The sequence below is a fragment of the Theropithecus gelada genome, chromosome 14 (assembly GCF_003255815.1).
Source record: "Theropithecus gelada isolate Dixy chromosome 14, Tgel_1.0, whole genome shotgun sequence".
Lineage (NCBI taxonomy): Eukaryota > Metazoa > Chordata > Mammalia > Primates > Cercopithecidae > Theropithecus > Theropithecus gelada.
The window spans coordinates 115,026,757-115,040,977 of NC_037682.1; the positions used below are offsets into that span (position 1 = coordinate 115,026,757).

The following is a 14,221-nucleotide window of genomic DNA, read 5'->3' on the forward strand; positions in this document are numbered from 1 at the left end:
CCTCTGGCTTGATGTGGGACTAGTGGGTGCTCGAGGCTCAGTTGGCAAGAGGAAGGATATGGCCTGACACGGGCATCGGGCTCCCCGCTCCTGCACACGTTTCCATCCAGACTCTGTACACCCCAAGCCTGACTCTTGAGTGGTTGGGGATGTTCTGTAAGCTCCGAGGCAGGATGAATCATTTGAATGGGGTAGCCAGGACAGGCGTCAGGGACCAGGTGGAATTCTGAGTGGGATTTTGGAGAGGCTAAAAGGAGACATAATGAAGGGACTGAGAGCCGAGCAGGAATCAGGAGCCAATCTGGGCCTTTTCATAGGAACTGAGGAGGGAGGGGCTGGGGTGAGTGCAGGTCTCCTTTCTCCTGGGAGATTGGGTGGATGCCACGCCCATCCCTGGCAGACACATTCTGAGTTTTCTGACATTGGTTCCCCACTTCCCCACCTCATTCTCCCACTGATCATTGCCATCGACACCTGCCCTGCCATCCTTTCAATGGAGTTAAAATAGGACGAGCTCGTGCGAGGAGGGACACCGTAGTATCCCAGGTGGAGCTGGGAGCTGCTGTATTGGTCTGGGACGTGCATGTGCGGGACACACAGACTTCAGAAGAAGAACACTAGAACCAGTAGGGGAATTAGGCTCTTTGAAGGCCAGGGCCTGGAGCAGATGGTGCAGCGAAAAGAGGAGGGTCTGGTAGCGGGATGGGGACATGCCCCTCCCCAGTGGAACATCTTCTGGGGTTAATCACATGTATTCCCAGTAAGTCATTTCATAGCTATTTTTACTGATACTGTTGTAGCTAGTCCACCTCACTCCCTGTCTCCTGGCTACCCCAGAGGACACCATGCCTTATATTTTTTGGGCAAGCTGGCCAGTGCCTCTGCTTCTCCCTAGGTCCCATGCACGGAATCTTTCTCTTCTTCTCTGGGCCTCAGTTTCCTCATTTGCTACTATGTAGGCGTGGCACCAGGTGATCGCTAAGGCCCGACCCCTCTGGATCCATCACTGTGCAGCCCGGGCGAGCCCTCCTAGCTGCAGCCCTGCCCCAGCACTTCCTTCCCGATGAGTTTGTGCTGCCGCCCAGCTTCCGCCCTGTAGTGACAGCCTGTGGCCACCAGAGGGAGCGAGGGGCCGTTCTACCGCTCTCCCACCTGCCCTGAGGGCGGGCGCAGCAGGTGCGGCAAATCACGGCTGCTCCTGCCCAGCTGCACGCCTCCCGCCCTCCCGCCGCGGTGCGGGCATCGCCCTCGCGCGGTGGCACTGACCCTCCTTTGACTTTCCTTTTTTTTTTTCAAATCTAATTTTTGTGGTTTTCTTTCCAGTATGACAGACTTAACCTGATCAAAGTAAGAATTGTTTTTTATTTCTAACTCCTACTAAATGTAGAGCTCCCCTAGTCCCTGCCCGCCCCCCGCCACACCCCGCACCTTAATCTTCCAGACTCCCAGAGCCTTTGCAGTGCGAGATGTTTCTGGAAACCACCTCCCAGTAACCTGGGTCTCTTTCCAGGGGCCTTGCATTCCGATAAGTGCTTGCTTTTCAGACCTTCTAGGGAAAATGATAGAAATGAGCGTGTCCCCAACAGCTGTATCTTTGTCCTGACTCCCTTCCTCCTCTTTGGCCAAATCCATTTATTATAAGCTGTCAGAGAAGCCTCCATCGCTGCTCCCTGGTTCTGTGCCTTCCTTCCCTCGGACCTGGTCCTCCAGGTAGGGGCTCTACAGCAAACTAAAGCCAGACGACGAGGGGCGCCCCTCCTCACCCTCAGAGGCCTGCAGCTCCTCTGACTTCCCTGCCCCTGTGGGTCTGGGTCCTTCCTGTCTGGCAGCGCCTTTGGGACTCATTTGTGGGAATGCAGAACCACAGGCATTGAATGTGCCTCCAACAGGCTGGGCAGAGTTTGGGGACCCCTGCCCACCATGGACAGGCTTGGGGGCTGCTTTGGACGTGGCTGGAGGGGGGACCCATTGTTCCTGTGGCCCCTCAGCGGCAGCACGTAAGAAGCCGCCTGGAGATTGCTGGTTCAGGGCAGAGCCTCAGCACAGTCCTGCTCCTTGCTATCTTTCACGTTTCTTTTCAGTTCTTTAAACTTTGTTCTTATCCACCCTTTACAAAAGAGCAAACATTAGATACTAGGGCATCACAGAGCAGTTAGAGACAGGACTGGCTTCCCTGCCTGGGGCTGTATGTGACCCTCATACTTTGTTCCACACAGATTTGGAAGGCACAGGCGCCGACGTGCCAGCCCATGCAAAGGGGCCATCTACTTCTGTCTACCTGGGGCAGGAGGGAGCCCCGTGCAGGAGGAGTCACAGGCATCTGGGGTCCCCCGTCAGCCCATGTTCCTATTGCCCCCTTTCCTGCTAGTGCCTTATACGAAGGTCACGGCATTGATACGAGGAGCTGGGAGCTTGGGAGATGGTTTCTCCGTTGTGAAGCAGATCTCATGACCTGGGTTGCAGTTGAGGAGACTGTGGGGCCACCGGGGCGGGCCACTCCCAGAGCACATCTTCCCACTGCTGGGAGGTGTCTTTTGTAATGAACATCCGCACAGCCTCCTGCCCTGTGGGCTCCGAATCAGGGCTTCTGTGTGAGGACTCAGGAAGTGAGCCATCGCTAGGCGCAGACCCCAGACGCAGCCTGCTTGCCCCATCTACCTCCTCCAGAAGTGGGTAGCCTTGGCTGCAATGCCTAGAGGCGAGTTTTCAGGTTGTGGACTCCCATGTGGCCGCACCTTTCTCAGGAAAAAATAGTTTTTAATGTTTGGATTTGGGCCCTTTACCTGCTGAGGCCTCTGAATTGGAGGTGGGGATGAAGCTATGATGGGAGGGTGTGGCCTTTGGAAGGACCGTGGTGACAGGCTTTGTTGGGAAGTGACCCTGGAGAGCACCTTGCAGAGGGGGACTTGCCATTGGCCTCTGGTCACATCCTGGCCATCGAGGGCATGTGTGAGGGCAAAGCTGCTGGGAAGCAGCCCCACCCACGCGAGGCCCCTCAGCCCCCTCCAGCTCCTCTGCGGACTGGTGTCACTGGGGGGGGTGAAGGTGGACCATCTTCACAGAGTTCTGGTGGAATGGGGGAGATAGATCACATGACCAGCGGTCATCACCGTGGGCACACACCCACCCTTGGGTACGTAGTCGCTTCCTCCCCTCTAGACACAGCAGACATTCGAGGACCATGGCTGCTCTTGTCTGCCCTTCTGGGTCAGGACGCTTTAACACCACGTGGAGGGGATCCAGACCTCTGGGTAGAGCTAAGGTATTCCACCCAGTGACCCCTAAAACTGAAAATAATCTGAGCTCTACCAAGAGATGGAGCTTAGGCATGTGTGTGTGTGCATGCACGTGTGTGTGTGTATATGTGTGTGTGAATGTATGTCTGTGTATATGTGTGTCTCTGTGTATATGTGTACGTCTCTGTGCGTGCCTGTGTGTATATGTGTGTATGTGTGTATATGTGTGGTGTGTGTGCAAGTGCACATGTATATGTGCGTGTCTGCATGTGTGTGTGGTGTGTATGTGTGTGTGTATATGTGTGTACATGTATTTGTGCGTGTGTGTGGGGTGTATGTGCATGCGTGTCTGTGTGAATGTGTGTACGTGCGTGCGTGTGTGTGCATGTGTGCATGTGTGTATAGTGTGTATGTGTGCATGTGTGTGTGAATATGTGTGGTGTGTACATATGCATGTGTGTATGTGTGTTTGTGTGTGTACGTGTATTTGTGCGTGTGTGTGTGTATGCGTATGAGTATGTATGTGTATACGTGCACACGAGCTTGCCTATCTGCGTGTCCATCTATCTTTCAAGTGGGATGTACATGAAGGACTACTGGCCGAAGGGCTTGAAGACAGACAAGGCATGATCTTAGCTAGCCCTCCTGTTCCCCTGAGGCACATTCAGGTCCCCTTTCTCCTGGGTCTGGGAATGGAGAACACCTAAGTTCTGGAGCTGGGGTGGGATCTATTTTGCTTGTTCAGAATTATGGCACCACTGGGTTGGAATGGACCCTTCAACCTCCTGCCCCGTGCAGAACCCCCAAGCACTCCCCGACCATCACAGTTTAGGTACAGCCCATTTTTTGGCACAGGAGGGATTTGCTCACCCGCCTGCTGAGAGTGCAGTTGGAGGGAGTTTTAGGTAGTCCCCTGTCTACCTCGAAAGTGTCCCACCCTGCCTTTTACAGGGAGCTGTCTTAGAGCAGAAGGCTGGGTTGGCCGCCATCACATTTTGCTTCTGGTCAGGGCCCATTTGGGGACTGGGTCTCGAATGCCCACGTGCGCCCCTCACCCCATCAGAACCTTGCGATGGGGCTCCAGCTCCCTTCTGGTTGAGCTCTAGCTGGTGCTGCCGCTGCCTGCCACCCCGCCCGCGGTGGGCTTCCAGCATGGACTGCTCCCGGGCCTCCTTTCTGGAACTGCCTTGAGAAAGGAGGACCCTTCCTGAGCAACCACATGGGAAGCATTCAGCTGCATTTGGACCCCTCCTCCCTGCCCAGCCTCCGCTGTCTGTGTACCCTTCCCCCGGCCCTTCCCCCCATCTGTTCCCTGACTAATTCTACCTTCTCTTTCATTTTCTCTTTTCAGAAAAGCCAGAGCTGGTATAATGTAAGTATTCCTGTTTCCCTTCTTGTTGGGTACCTGAGGGGGTTGGAGGTTGGGGGGGAAGGGGCATGGGGTGCAATTGGGGGGGAATGGAGGTTGGGGGGAAGGGGTGTGGGGTGTGACTGGGGGAGGGGGTTGGAGGTTAGGGGGAAGGAATGTGAGGTGCGATTGAGGAAGCGGGTTGGAGGTTAGGGGGAAGGAGTGTGAGGTGCGATTGAGGGAGGGGGTTGGAGGTTAGGGGGAGGGAGTGTGAAGTGTGATTGAGGGAGCGGGTTGGAGGTTAGGGGGAAGCAGTGTGAGGTGCGATTGAGGGAGGGGGTTGGAGGTTGAGGGGGAAGGAGTGTGAGGTGCGATTGAGGGAGGGGTTGGAGGTTAGGGGGAAGGAATGTGAGGTGCGATTGAGGAAGCGGGTTGGAGGTTAGGGGGAAGGATGTGAAGTGTGATTGAGGGAGGGGGTTGGAGGTTGGGGGAAGGAGTGTGAGGTGTGATTGAGGGAGGGGGTTGGAGGTTAGGGGGAAGGAGTGTGAAGTGCGATTGAGGGAGCGGGTTGGAGGTTGAGGGGGAAGCAGTGTGAGGTGTGATTGAGGGAGGGGGTTGGAGGTTAGGGGGAAGGAGTGTGAAGTGTGATTGAGGGAGGGGGTTGGAGGTTAGGGGGAAGGAGTGTGAAGTGTGATTGAGGGAGGGGGTTGGAGGTTAGGGGGAAGGAGTGTGAAGTGTGATTGAGGGAGGGGGTTGGAGGTTAGGGGGAAGGAGTGTGAAGTGTGATTGAGGGAGCGGGTTGGAGGTTAGGGGGAAGGAGTGTGAAGTGTGATTGAGGGAGGGGGTTGGAGGTTAGGGGGAAGGAGTGTGAAGTGTGATTGAGGGAGCGGGTTGGAGGTTAGGGGGAAGGAGTGTGAAGTGTGATTGAGGGAGGGGGTTGGAGGTTAGGGGGAAGGAGTGTGAAGTGTGATTGAGGGAGCGGGTTGGAGGTTAGGGGGAAGGAGTGTGAAGTGTGATTGAGGGAGGGGGTTGGAGGTTAGGGGGAAGGAGTGTGAGGTGCGATTGAGGGAGGGGGTTGGAGGTTGAGGGGGAAGCAGTGTGAGGTGCGATTGGGCTTTCCTGTGGGCTTCTTTCCTTAGCAGCCCCTTTACTCCTAAACCAGCTGCAGCGGTTATTTTCTGCAGCAGGACAAGGCAGCCTTGAAGAGGGAGGATTGCATTCAGGGGACTGAGGAGGCGTGGTCAGCTGTATCCACTGCCTCACCGAGGCTCTTAGATAAGGGTCTATCAACCCTAAAGGAGGAGACCCATCAGGGAGGGAGTGGCCATTCCAGAGCCTGACAGAATTCTGGTGCCGGGGCAGCCTGGGGGTCTGAACTTCGTTTTCTTCCCTTAACACTTCGGGGCAAATCCAGCCGGAAAACTTTCCCCCATTGATAGAAGAGTCAACCCATGTGATGGGCTTTGACCCCTGTCCCAAGGACCCCTTCAACAGCTGCAAAGCATGCCCTTCCTACAAGGCCTCCTGGTGCTTGGGGCTGTGGTGAAGGCGTGGCGTGGGGCCACTGTCTAGGTCATCCTGGAGGTGCCCTGTGCAGCTGCTGCATACCTAGAAACTGCTGTGGGGTAAGCAGGCCTGGCGGAGGCCACAGCCTCTCAGTCACACAAACTGGGTGGTGGGATTTGGGCGTTTTCCCCTGCAGAGCAGCTGTCTGAGCTCTCAGCTGGCCCCCGCCGTGTGTTCTGCCCTTTGGGGACTTCACAGTGGAGGGGCTGACCTCAGATGACCCTCTGAGCCTGCCCCTCTCACACCTAACTCTGATGAATCCTGGAAAAGCCATCTTTGCCCCCTCCCTGGACACACCAGGTTCTGCTCCAGCAGGAGACGTGGGCATGGAGTAACTGTGGCTGTGAAGGACAGAGTTGAGGAGGGCACTCTGGCCAGGGGATGGGCTGGAGGGGAGAGGCGTGGGTTTAATGTAGGGACAGGGTTGCAGATCAATTGTGTGGGCTGGTGTGTGTTTTCCTACTTGGCGCTGGGCGTTTCTTCAAAGTCAGGTATGTGCTCACGAGCCCTGCGGCTGCCAACATCCTGCTGCCCAGTGACCAGCCCGTCCTGGGTGCTGTAGATCTGCAAGCCTTGGCCACCACCACCTGCCCAGCACCACAAACAAGGCAGAATTTGGTGGGCTGTGCTGAGTTGTGGAGAGGAGTTATGGGCTGAGGTATCTTGGGGTGGGAGGGAAGCCAGACTCTACTTCTATCTCTGAGCCAGCCCCTTACCTTCTAGGAGGTTTCCTGGCCTGTGGCCTCAGAGGAGGGGAGGGGCGTGAGTGCTGAGCTTCCTGGGAGCGACCTGCAGCCCAGCTGTCATGGGGACCCCAGCATCCTTCACTCAACTGCCCCGGCACCTTTTTGAGCAGCATCGCACAAATTCAGGCCCCCATAGGAGACAGTTCAGACATCCCCGTTTGGGCAGGCCAGCGCCTGTCCTTGTTGCTAATCTCTTTCCTCTTCTCATCTGTCATTGCTCTTTTTATTGCTGTTTAGCTCAGCCTTTTGTTTCGTCTCAGCCTGTGCTTCCTTGGATTCTTCTCAGCCCTTTGCTCTCTGACTCCACCCCTTTCCTTTCCTTTAATCGCCCACCATTTGCTTGTTTCTCTGATTTCCACTCTCCCGGGGAGGTTTTCCTCTCTGTCTGATTCCAGCAGGCTTTACTTTCTCCCCTTCTCTCCGCCATCCTTTCCCCCTGATTCCTTCTCCCTTAGCCTCCGCCTGAGTACTCTGCGTAGCAATGGGGTAGAAGCAGAAGCTGTCTCCTGGCTGGAGGATGGGGTGGGCCAGAAGTCAGGGGTTCAGATGACACATACGAGAGCCAGCGGAGGAGCTGGGCATGACGGAGCCTTGCTTTCTGATGGTGCCACCTGCACCAGGGATGTGCAGAAGCGGTTGGACCTCAACAACTCTTTGAATCATCCCTTGGGATGTTCTCTTTTCCCGGCCTTGTCCTTCCTCTTCCTTTACTAATTCTCACTTGTCTCCTTTCACCCTCCACCCTCTCATCCCAAGTGCATTAGAGAAACATCCCTGACTCTCCACTTAGCTCAGATCATTCATTCTCAGAGGCCAAGCGCCCAAGGAGCTCTTTGCTGAGGAGTGTGTGGGGCCGTCCTCTCCTGGATTCATGCGGCCCCCCCTAAGAGTCCGCCCTCAGGTAATAGGGCACCCCTGCTCCTTCAGTGTGCGGTGCTCATGTCCGTGCTCTCATGTGCAGATGCCTCCTTAGGAGCTGCAGCTGAACAAGCTCCTCTCCCAGCACCCCTCCACAGCTGTCATCTGCGCCTCTTCAGGAGGCCCTTGCCCTGCCTCTGCTGCGTTGACTTGGTTTCCTGTGTTCCTTTAGGGAGCTTTTCTGTGTTCCTTTAGGGAGCTCCGTCTTCCTGCCCTGCCTCTGCTGGGCTGCTTGGAATCTGCCCTTCAGGCAGGATCCCTCTCCCCTTCTCAGCTTTGCTGACTGGCCCTCTATAACCTCTCTCTGGATCCTAGGGTCAGCGCTCCAGCCATTCTGGTATCTGAGGCTCATTCATTTCACCGGAAGTCCTTCAGAGAGGTAAAGGCATTGTAAGCCTGGGGATGCTTAGGAAACCCCTGGCTGGAGTCAGAGCAGTGAGGGCCAGTGCCCTGCAGAATTGCTGATAGTGGCAAGAGCATTCAGGCCCGCTGGAGCAGCCCGGGTCTGGCAGGAAAGGAAGCCCAGCCACCACCCAGCCCATGCCCCAGCCTCCCCCTTCACCTGCTGCCTCTCTGCACAAGACAAAAGCATTTCCTTTTACATGGCTAGCCAGAGAGGAGCCATTGCCATGATGACAAACATGCTTGGTCTGAAGAGTGAGTCATGCGGAGGCAAGTGGCTGGACCCCAGGGACACGGGGAGAGGCCGTGGCAGGAGAGTGTCAGGAGCAGAGTGGGGTTTGAAGGCTGTGCCATCTACAGGTACCCTGAGTCTTCCCAGGCCTGATTATATGTACTCCTCCTTATCCCCAATGCTCCAGTCTACCACCCCAGTCTTATTCATCAGGGCCCTCCAATCAAGGGAGCTGTCCCAGTAGACATGAGATGGAGGGAAAAGCAGAAATAGGATTTTGCCTTCAGCAGGGAGCCAAGGGCAGAGTTGAGGGGCAACCTGGCTAGGGCCGTTGGGGCAGGAGGGATGAAATTTACTCCCTCTCAGCCCCCAACGGGGCATAAGTTCCCAGGGGCTTCTTTCCTTGGCCTCCTGGTGCATTCCTGCGGGGAGTCTTCTCTATGGCAGCCCAGGAAGGAGCATTTCTGAGATCAGAGCACAGGAGCCCAAACCCTGGCAGCTGCCTGCGACTTAGCACCCTGCTTGCCTGAAGCACCTGCAGTTAGGGCTGCAGCTTTGTGGAGGAGAGGGAGGGATAGTGCCAAGCCTGGGGAGCGGCTGGCATAAGCGAGAGAGCAAAAAAACCAAAAATTCCATTTGTAGGAATGGAATTCAGGGTGTTGGGAGTGGGCAGTGGAGAGGGTAGGAGACCTGTCTGGCACCTGGCCTTGCCCCAGGACTGACGATGCTCCTCCACCTCTGTCTGTCTCCCCTCTGTATTTACTCCCGACTTGAAGGGTCTTCCTGGCTCCCATCCTGAGTTTTTCAGATGAGCCCCCAGCCCAGCCCAGCCCTACCCCTTCTCTACCCTTCTGCATAGCCCCCATGTCTGCCTCAGTCTCCTTTTCCCTCCTTTGCTCAGTTACCTCCTCGTCTCCAGTCCCACATCTGGCTTCTGCCTATCCAGATTTGGCTGCAAGGTCAGAGTTTCCTGTGTGGATCTTAACTGGTTTCTTCCTAGGTGAGATCAATGCTCCACTGAAGTCCATCTGTTTTCTCCTGGACTCCTCCACCCCCTCCTTCTCGCCGTCCCTGGGAAGAGGGTACCACTTGGTCCCAGCTCCTGATGTTTGCCGTAGAGTTAATGTTTAGCCCAGGGTCAATTCCTTCTCTGCTGACTCTCACCCAGCCCTGCCCAGCCCTTGGTGTGGGTGTGGGGGAGACAAAGGCTTCTGCGTAGGGGGCTCATCTCCCAGGGCTTTATCTCACAGGGCATTTCCTGTCTGTATCTCACCCCTTATAGCCCAGGCAGCCACTTGGCCTGTAGCAATACTCAGATGTTTTCGGGTAGTTACTGTAAGGATCCAGAGTCTCTTGGAGCTACCTACAGCTTACATACTGGGGTCTGGTGTCACCCCAAGGGAGGCATACTGGTCACCTTGGAAAATGGACTTGCTACGTTTGCCTGCCACACTGCTCAGGATAGGGCTGACATGCAGGGCGAAGAGAAGCTCGCACGTGTGCTGGAGAGAGTGTTGGCAGCGACCAGGCACTGACACGCCAAACGTATGGAATCAGGGATCTTTGTGTGTACATGTAAGATGCAGTGTCAACAGGCATCCTTTGAGAGGTAGATGAGGAATGCATTCACTTGGTAAATACTTTCTTAGCACCTGATACAGTATCTCTTATCCAAAATTTTTGGGATCAGATGTGTTTTGGATTTGTGATTTGTTTTTGATTTTGGAATATTTACATATATATATACACATATACACACACACACATATATATATAAAATGAGATATCTTGGATCCCAAGTCTAAACACCAGATTTATTTCCTATATCACTTATACATATAGCCTGAGGATAATTTTGTATAATATTTTAAATAATTTTATGCACCAAGAAAAGTGCTGACTGTGTTTTGGCCGGGACGTGTCACCTGAGCAGCCTGTCACGTGAGGTCAGCTGTGGAGCCTTCTGCTTGCGGCATCATGTTGGGGCTCGAGAGGTTTCACATTTTCAGATTAGGGATGCTCAGCCTGTATTTGCAACACATCATGGCAAGTGCAGGAGAAGATATGAACCTGTTTGAGGCATAGATCCTCCCTGGAGAAGGCGTCCTTCTGTTAGAGTGAGACATGCTACACCACGAATGGAGAGCCGCGTCTGCATCCATGGGGTGTCCATCTAGAGAGGATTGTAGGAGTTTGTTAGGGGAGCGTTTGCGGGAGGAGTCAGACTCTTCTACTTTCTCCAACACTGTTTACCTGGGAGAATCCAGGTTCCTCTGAATTAGCATCTTTGGAATCTACTTATTTTTTCTTTTGAGAGTCTCTCTCTGCTGCCCAGACTGGAGTGCAGTGGTGCGATCTCGGCTCACTGCAACCTCCACCTCCAAGGTTCAAGCGATTCTCCTGCCTCAGCCTCCTGAGTAGCTGGGATTACAGTCACCTGCCACCATATATGGCTAATTTATATATTTTATATATATATATATTTGTAGTGGAGATGGGGTTTCACCATGTTGGCCACGCTGGTCTCACACTCCTGACCTCAAGTGACTGGCCCTTGCTGGCCTCCCAAAGTGCTGGGATTACAGGCATGAGCCACCGTGCCCAGCCTGGAATCTATACTTTTAAATGTGTTCACTGGGCCATTTTTAAGTAAAGTTTGGGGGCTGCTGTATTAAATTACCAAGGCTCCTAAGACAAAAGCACCATTCCTCATCCTGTGCAGGCCAAGACCCTCCTGGCAAGGTGGTCGAGCTGGGAAGGGTGAGGGGGCGGCCCCATTTGTTTCAAGGGTCTGACTTTTCCTGGGAATCCACATCTTCCCAGCGCCACTGCTATCTCATCCCTGTCCCTAGCTTCTTGGTCTGGGGCCTGTCTTGTCCCGTTGGCCTGGCTTTCATTCCCCTCGATTTTGCTGCTTTGAGGACCAAAATCTGTGCTTTTAGTATTGCTACTTTGCCCTTAAGATCTGACAATGTTTTTGGGCTTGATCCCCCTCTTGCTAATGCTGGAGGTTGTACAGGGTCCATGGGAAGGAAGAGGGTGCCTCAGACAGATCCCGAAGCTGTTGATGTCAGCTTCTCTGCCACCAGCATGTCTGAAACTGGGTCAACAAAATCCCCAGGCTGCTACTGCTGCTATGGGGAAGTTGGTGGATGGATGGGTTGGTGAGGTGTGAGAGTGTCTCCAGGAAGTCCCTGGCGACTTGAGTCTCACATTTCAGATTTCATCCTAACAGCGGTGCCCTGCTGCCTCCCCTCCCTACTCCACGCCTCCATGTGGAGCCCTGGCCAGCAACTTTCCATTGCAGGAAACATCTGCTGGGGAGGCCAGGCTCAGCTGGGGGTTACTGGAGGACGTTGGCCGGGACCATCACCCAGATCCTGTAACTTGAAGCATGTATAGGGCCCTGCTCTGCCCGCCCACCCGCTCTGCCTCCCTCCTTCCCTCCCTCTCTGCCACGGGTGACTCTAACAAAGAAGCTGTTTGCTGGTCAGGCGAGCGGAGCAGGGGCTGAGGAAGGGAGTGTGTGTTGGGCTGGAGGTGAGAGCAGGCCCTGTTTCTGCAGCCAGTGGTGGCTGCTCTGCCTGGGTGAGGGCTGTGAGTCATAGCCCAGTGCCCGCCCAGGGTAGAGGTTGATTAAACGTGCCACTCTATGAGACAGACCAGGACTGGGGAGCTGCGCATTTGGTTCCTTTACTGGAGTTTCAGACCAACTATGAGTCACGCTGCTGCGTGTGAGTGATTGGCGGGGCTAGACCCTAGACCCGGCTGTGGATCATCGCTGTCCTGCAGAGTCTGCTTGTCTACCCAGGGGCCTGCCTCCCAGACCTCCAGCTGGCCCTGGGCACCTGCTGTGCCATCTGCATCCTCTGGACCCTTGGGTGACTGCACTGACCAGGGGGAGGTGCATGACCACACCACCTCTGGGCTACTCTCCGCCTGTGGACCAGCCAAGAAGGACAAAGCAGAGCCCGCCATGGGAGACTGGCCAGCCAGCTTGCCCTGAGAACCGCACCGACCACCTCCTCTCACTTGTGAGGCTTCACGCTGGGCACGTAGCTCTAGGAGCAGAAAGGACACCTGTCAGAGTCACACAGGCCCTCTGCCAAGAAACCAGAGGCCACCCATCCACAGTCAAGCCAGGGGAGACCAACTGTTTTCATCGTGTGGGGACAGTCGGGAGTCAGTGCTGAGGGAGCCAGGCGTCATTGGGAGGGGCAGCCGTGCTGGGCAATGGAATCGCTGACGGAGTCGGGGGTCCTCTGGAGTCTCCTGCTGGAGCAGGAGAGCCAGCTGCTGCAGTGGTACCTGAAGCAGCTTGGCCATGCACCTGCTGCCGCTGAACACCATTGCTGGCACGGATCTGAGGAAATCCCAGCTGTGAGTGTGTGACCCAGTTTCTCTGAGTCTCTGTGGTAGTTCTGCACCCTTGTCATGCCACTTGGCTCTCCTACCCGAAGGCCCCAGATTTGACAATCTTGGAACCAAAATTATTTGACCATTTTAAATTGAACTAGGTGAGCCAGGTCCCACCTTTGGGGTTGCAGGAGGGAGAGGGCTGGGGTCTCCAGCTTCGAGAGGCTGCGTGGTGGCAGGCCCAGCATGCCCACCTGGTGTGCCTGCCATCCACACAACAGCCCTGTGGAATAGGCATGTGTTGGTTGGATAAAGGAATCTCCAGACTGATTGACTTAGCAGGCCAGGGCTGGATTCACCCTCCCCTCTCCCTGCTGCTGCTACAGCTTTGTTTTAAGGAAAGTAGGGGCCCCCTGAACTTGCCTGCAGGTTGGAGACTGTGGTCAAATGCCCTGTACCTCCACTTCTGTGGATACCTCAGCTGTCACTGGATATAGGAGAATCAAGGGGGAAAAGGCACCAGGACAGAAAATTAGAAATAGGAAGACTTGGGGCTTCAGGGGGTTGGAGGTCTGACATCCAGTTTCACCTGGAGTGTGTTTGGGGTCTTCTGGTCGGCTGCTCCTCAGGCTGACACTGGAACTTTGTAAATACGAAGACCCAGTAGAGGGCTTGGAAGGCTAGTGGGGGCCCCAAAGCAGGTGAACATCTCATTCTCAAGGGAGTGCGCTCTTTTGGGGAAGCCGTTCTGCTTCCTCTTGGCAGGGGGACCAGGAGCAGGTACCCTCCAGAGGCAGCACAGAGCGGGGTCTCAGACAGCACTGAGTCAGACTGCCTCGCTCGTATTCCACTCCCAAGTTGCTTAACTTTACTGTTTCTCAATTTCCTCAAGTGCAAAATGGGAGAATAAAAATAATCTGGGGTCTGATGCAATGACCCACGCACAGGGCTTATGGCTGTGCTTGGCATGTGATAATAACTCCATGTGAGCCGCACAGCAGCTCGAGAAGGTCAGTTAGGCATAATGAGAACTCACTGGCGATCAGGTGGTCACGCTGGGGTTTTCAGTGTGTGGACTCTGTTCTAAGAGGCAAGGGGGCCATCTAGATTTTCCATATCTCAGTACCAGTTTGAAACTCATCCATGGGCCAGAGGAATGTTGTTTTCTAAGGTTTTGTTTTGTTTTGTAGCCATAGGCTACACCCTAGGCTGAGGGTCAGCAGCGCTGTCTCTGAGTAGGTGGTCAGCGCATCGCAGGTGGAGTGCGGGTGTCTCCCTGTGACTGTGCGTGGCTTGTCCCGGGTTGTGCACTTGCTTTCATCTGTCATCCCTGGTGCTCCTCCTCTATGGGCACATATTTTCTTTTTAGTTTCTTTTTTATTCTTTATTTTTTAAATGTAAGATTGTAAGCCCTCGG

The 14,221-nt window shown here is 54.8% G+C and overlaps 1 protein-coding gene across 5 annotated transcripts in view; it reads left to right on the forward strand.

Annotated features, from left to right (window-relative positions):
• LOC112606835 (GRAM domain-containing protein 1B) overlaps positions 1-14,221 on the forward strand; it is a 277,260-nt gene that overhangs the window by 227,829 nt on the left and 35,210 nt on the right. For all 5 annotated transcript variants that reach the window (XM_025357752.1, XM_025357756.1, XM_025357753.1 and 2 more), the window contains one exon: positions 4,588-4,608. In XM_025357752.1, the coding sequence (XP_025213537.1) occupies positions 4,588-4,608 (21 nt within the window). The remainder of the gene's footprint in view (positions 1-4,587; positions 4,609-14,221) is intronic.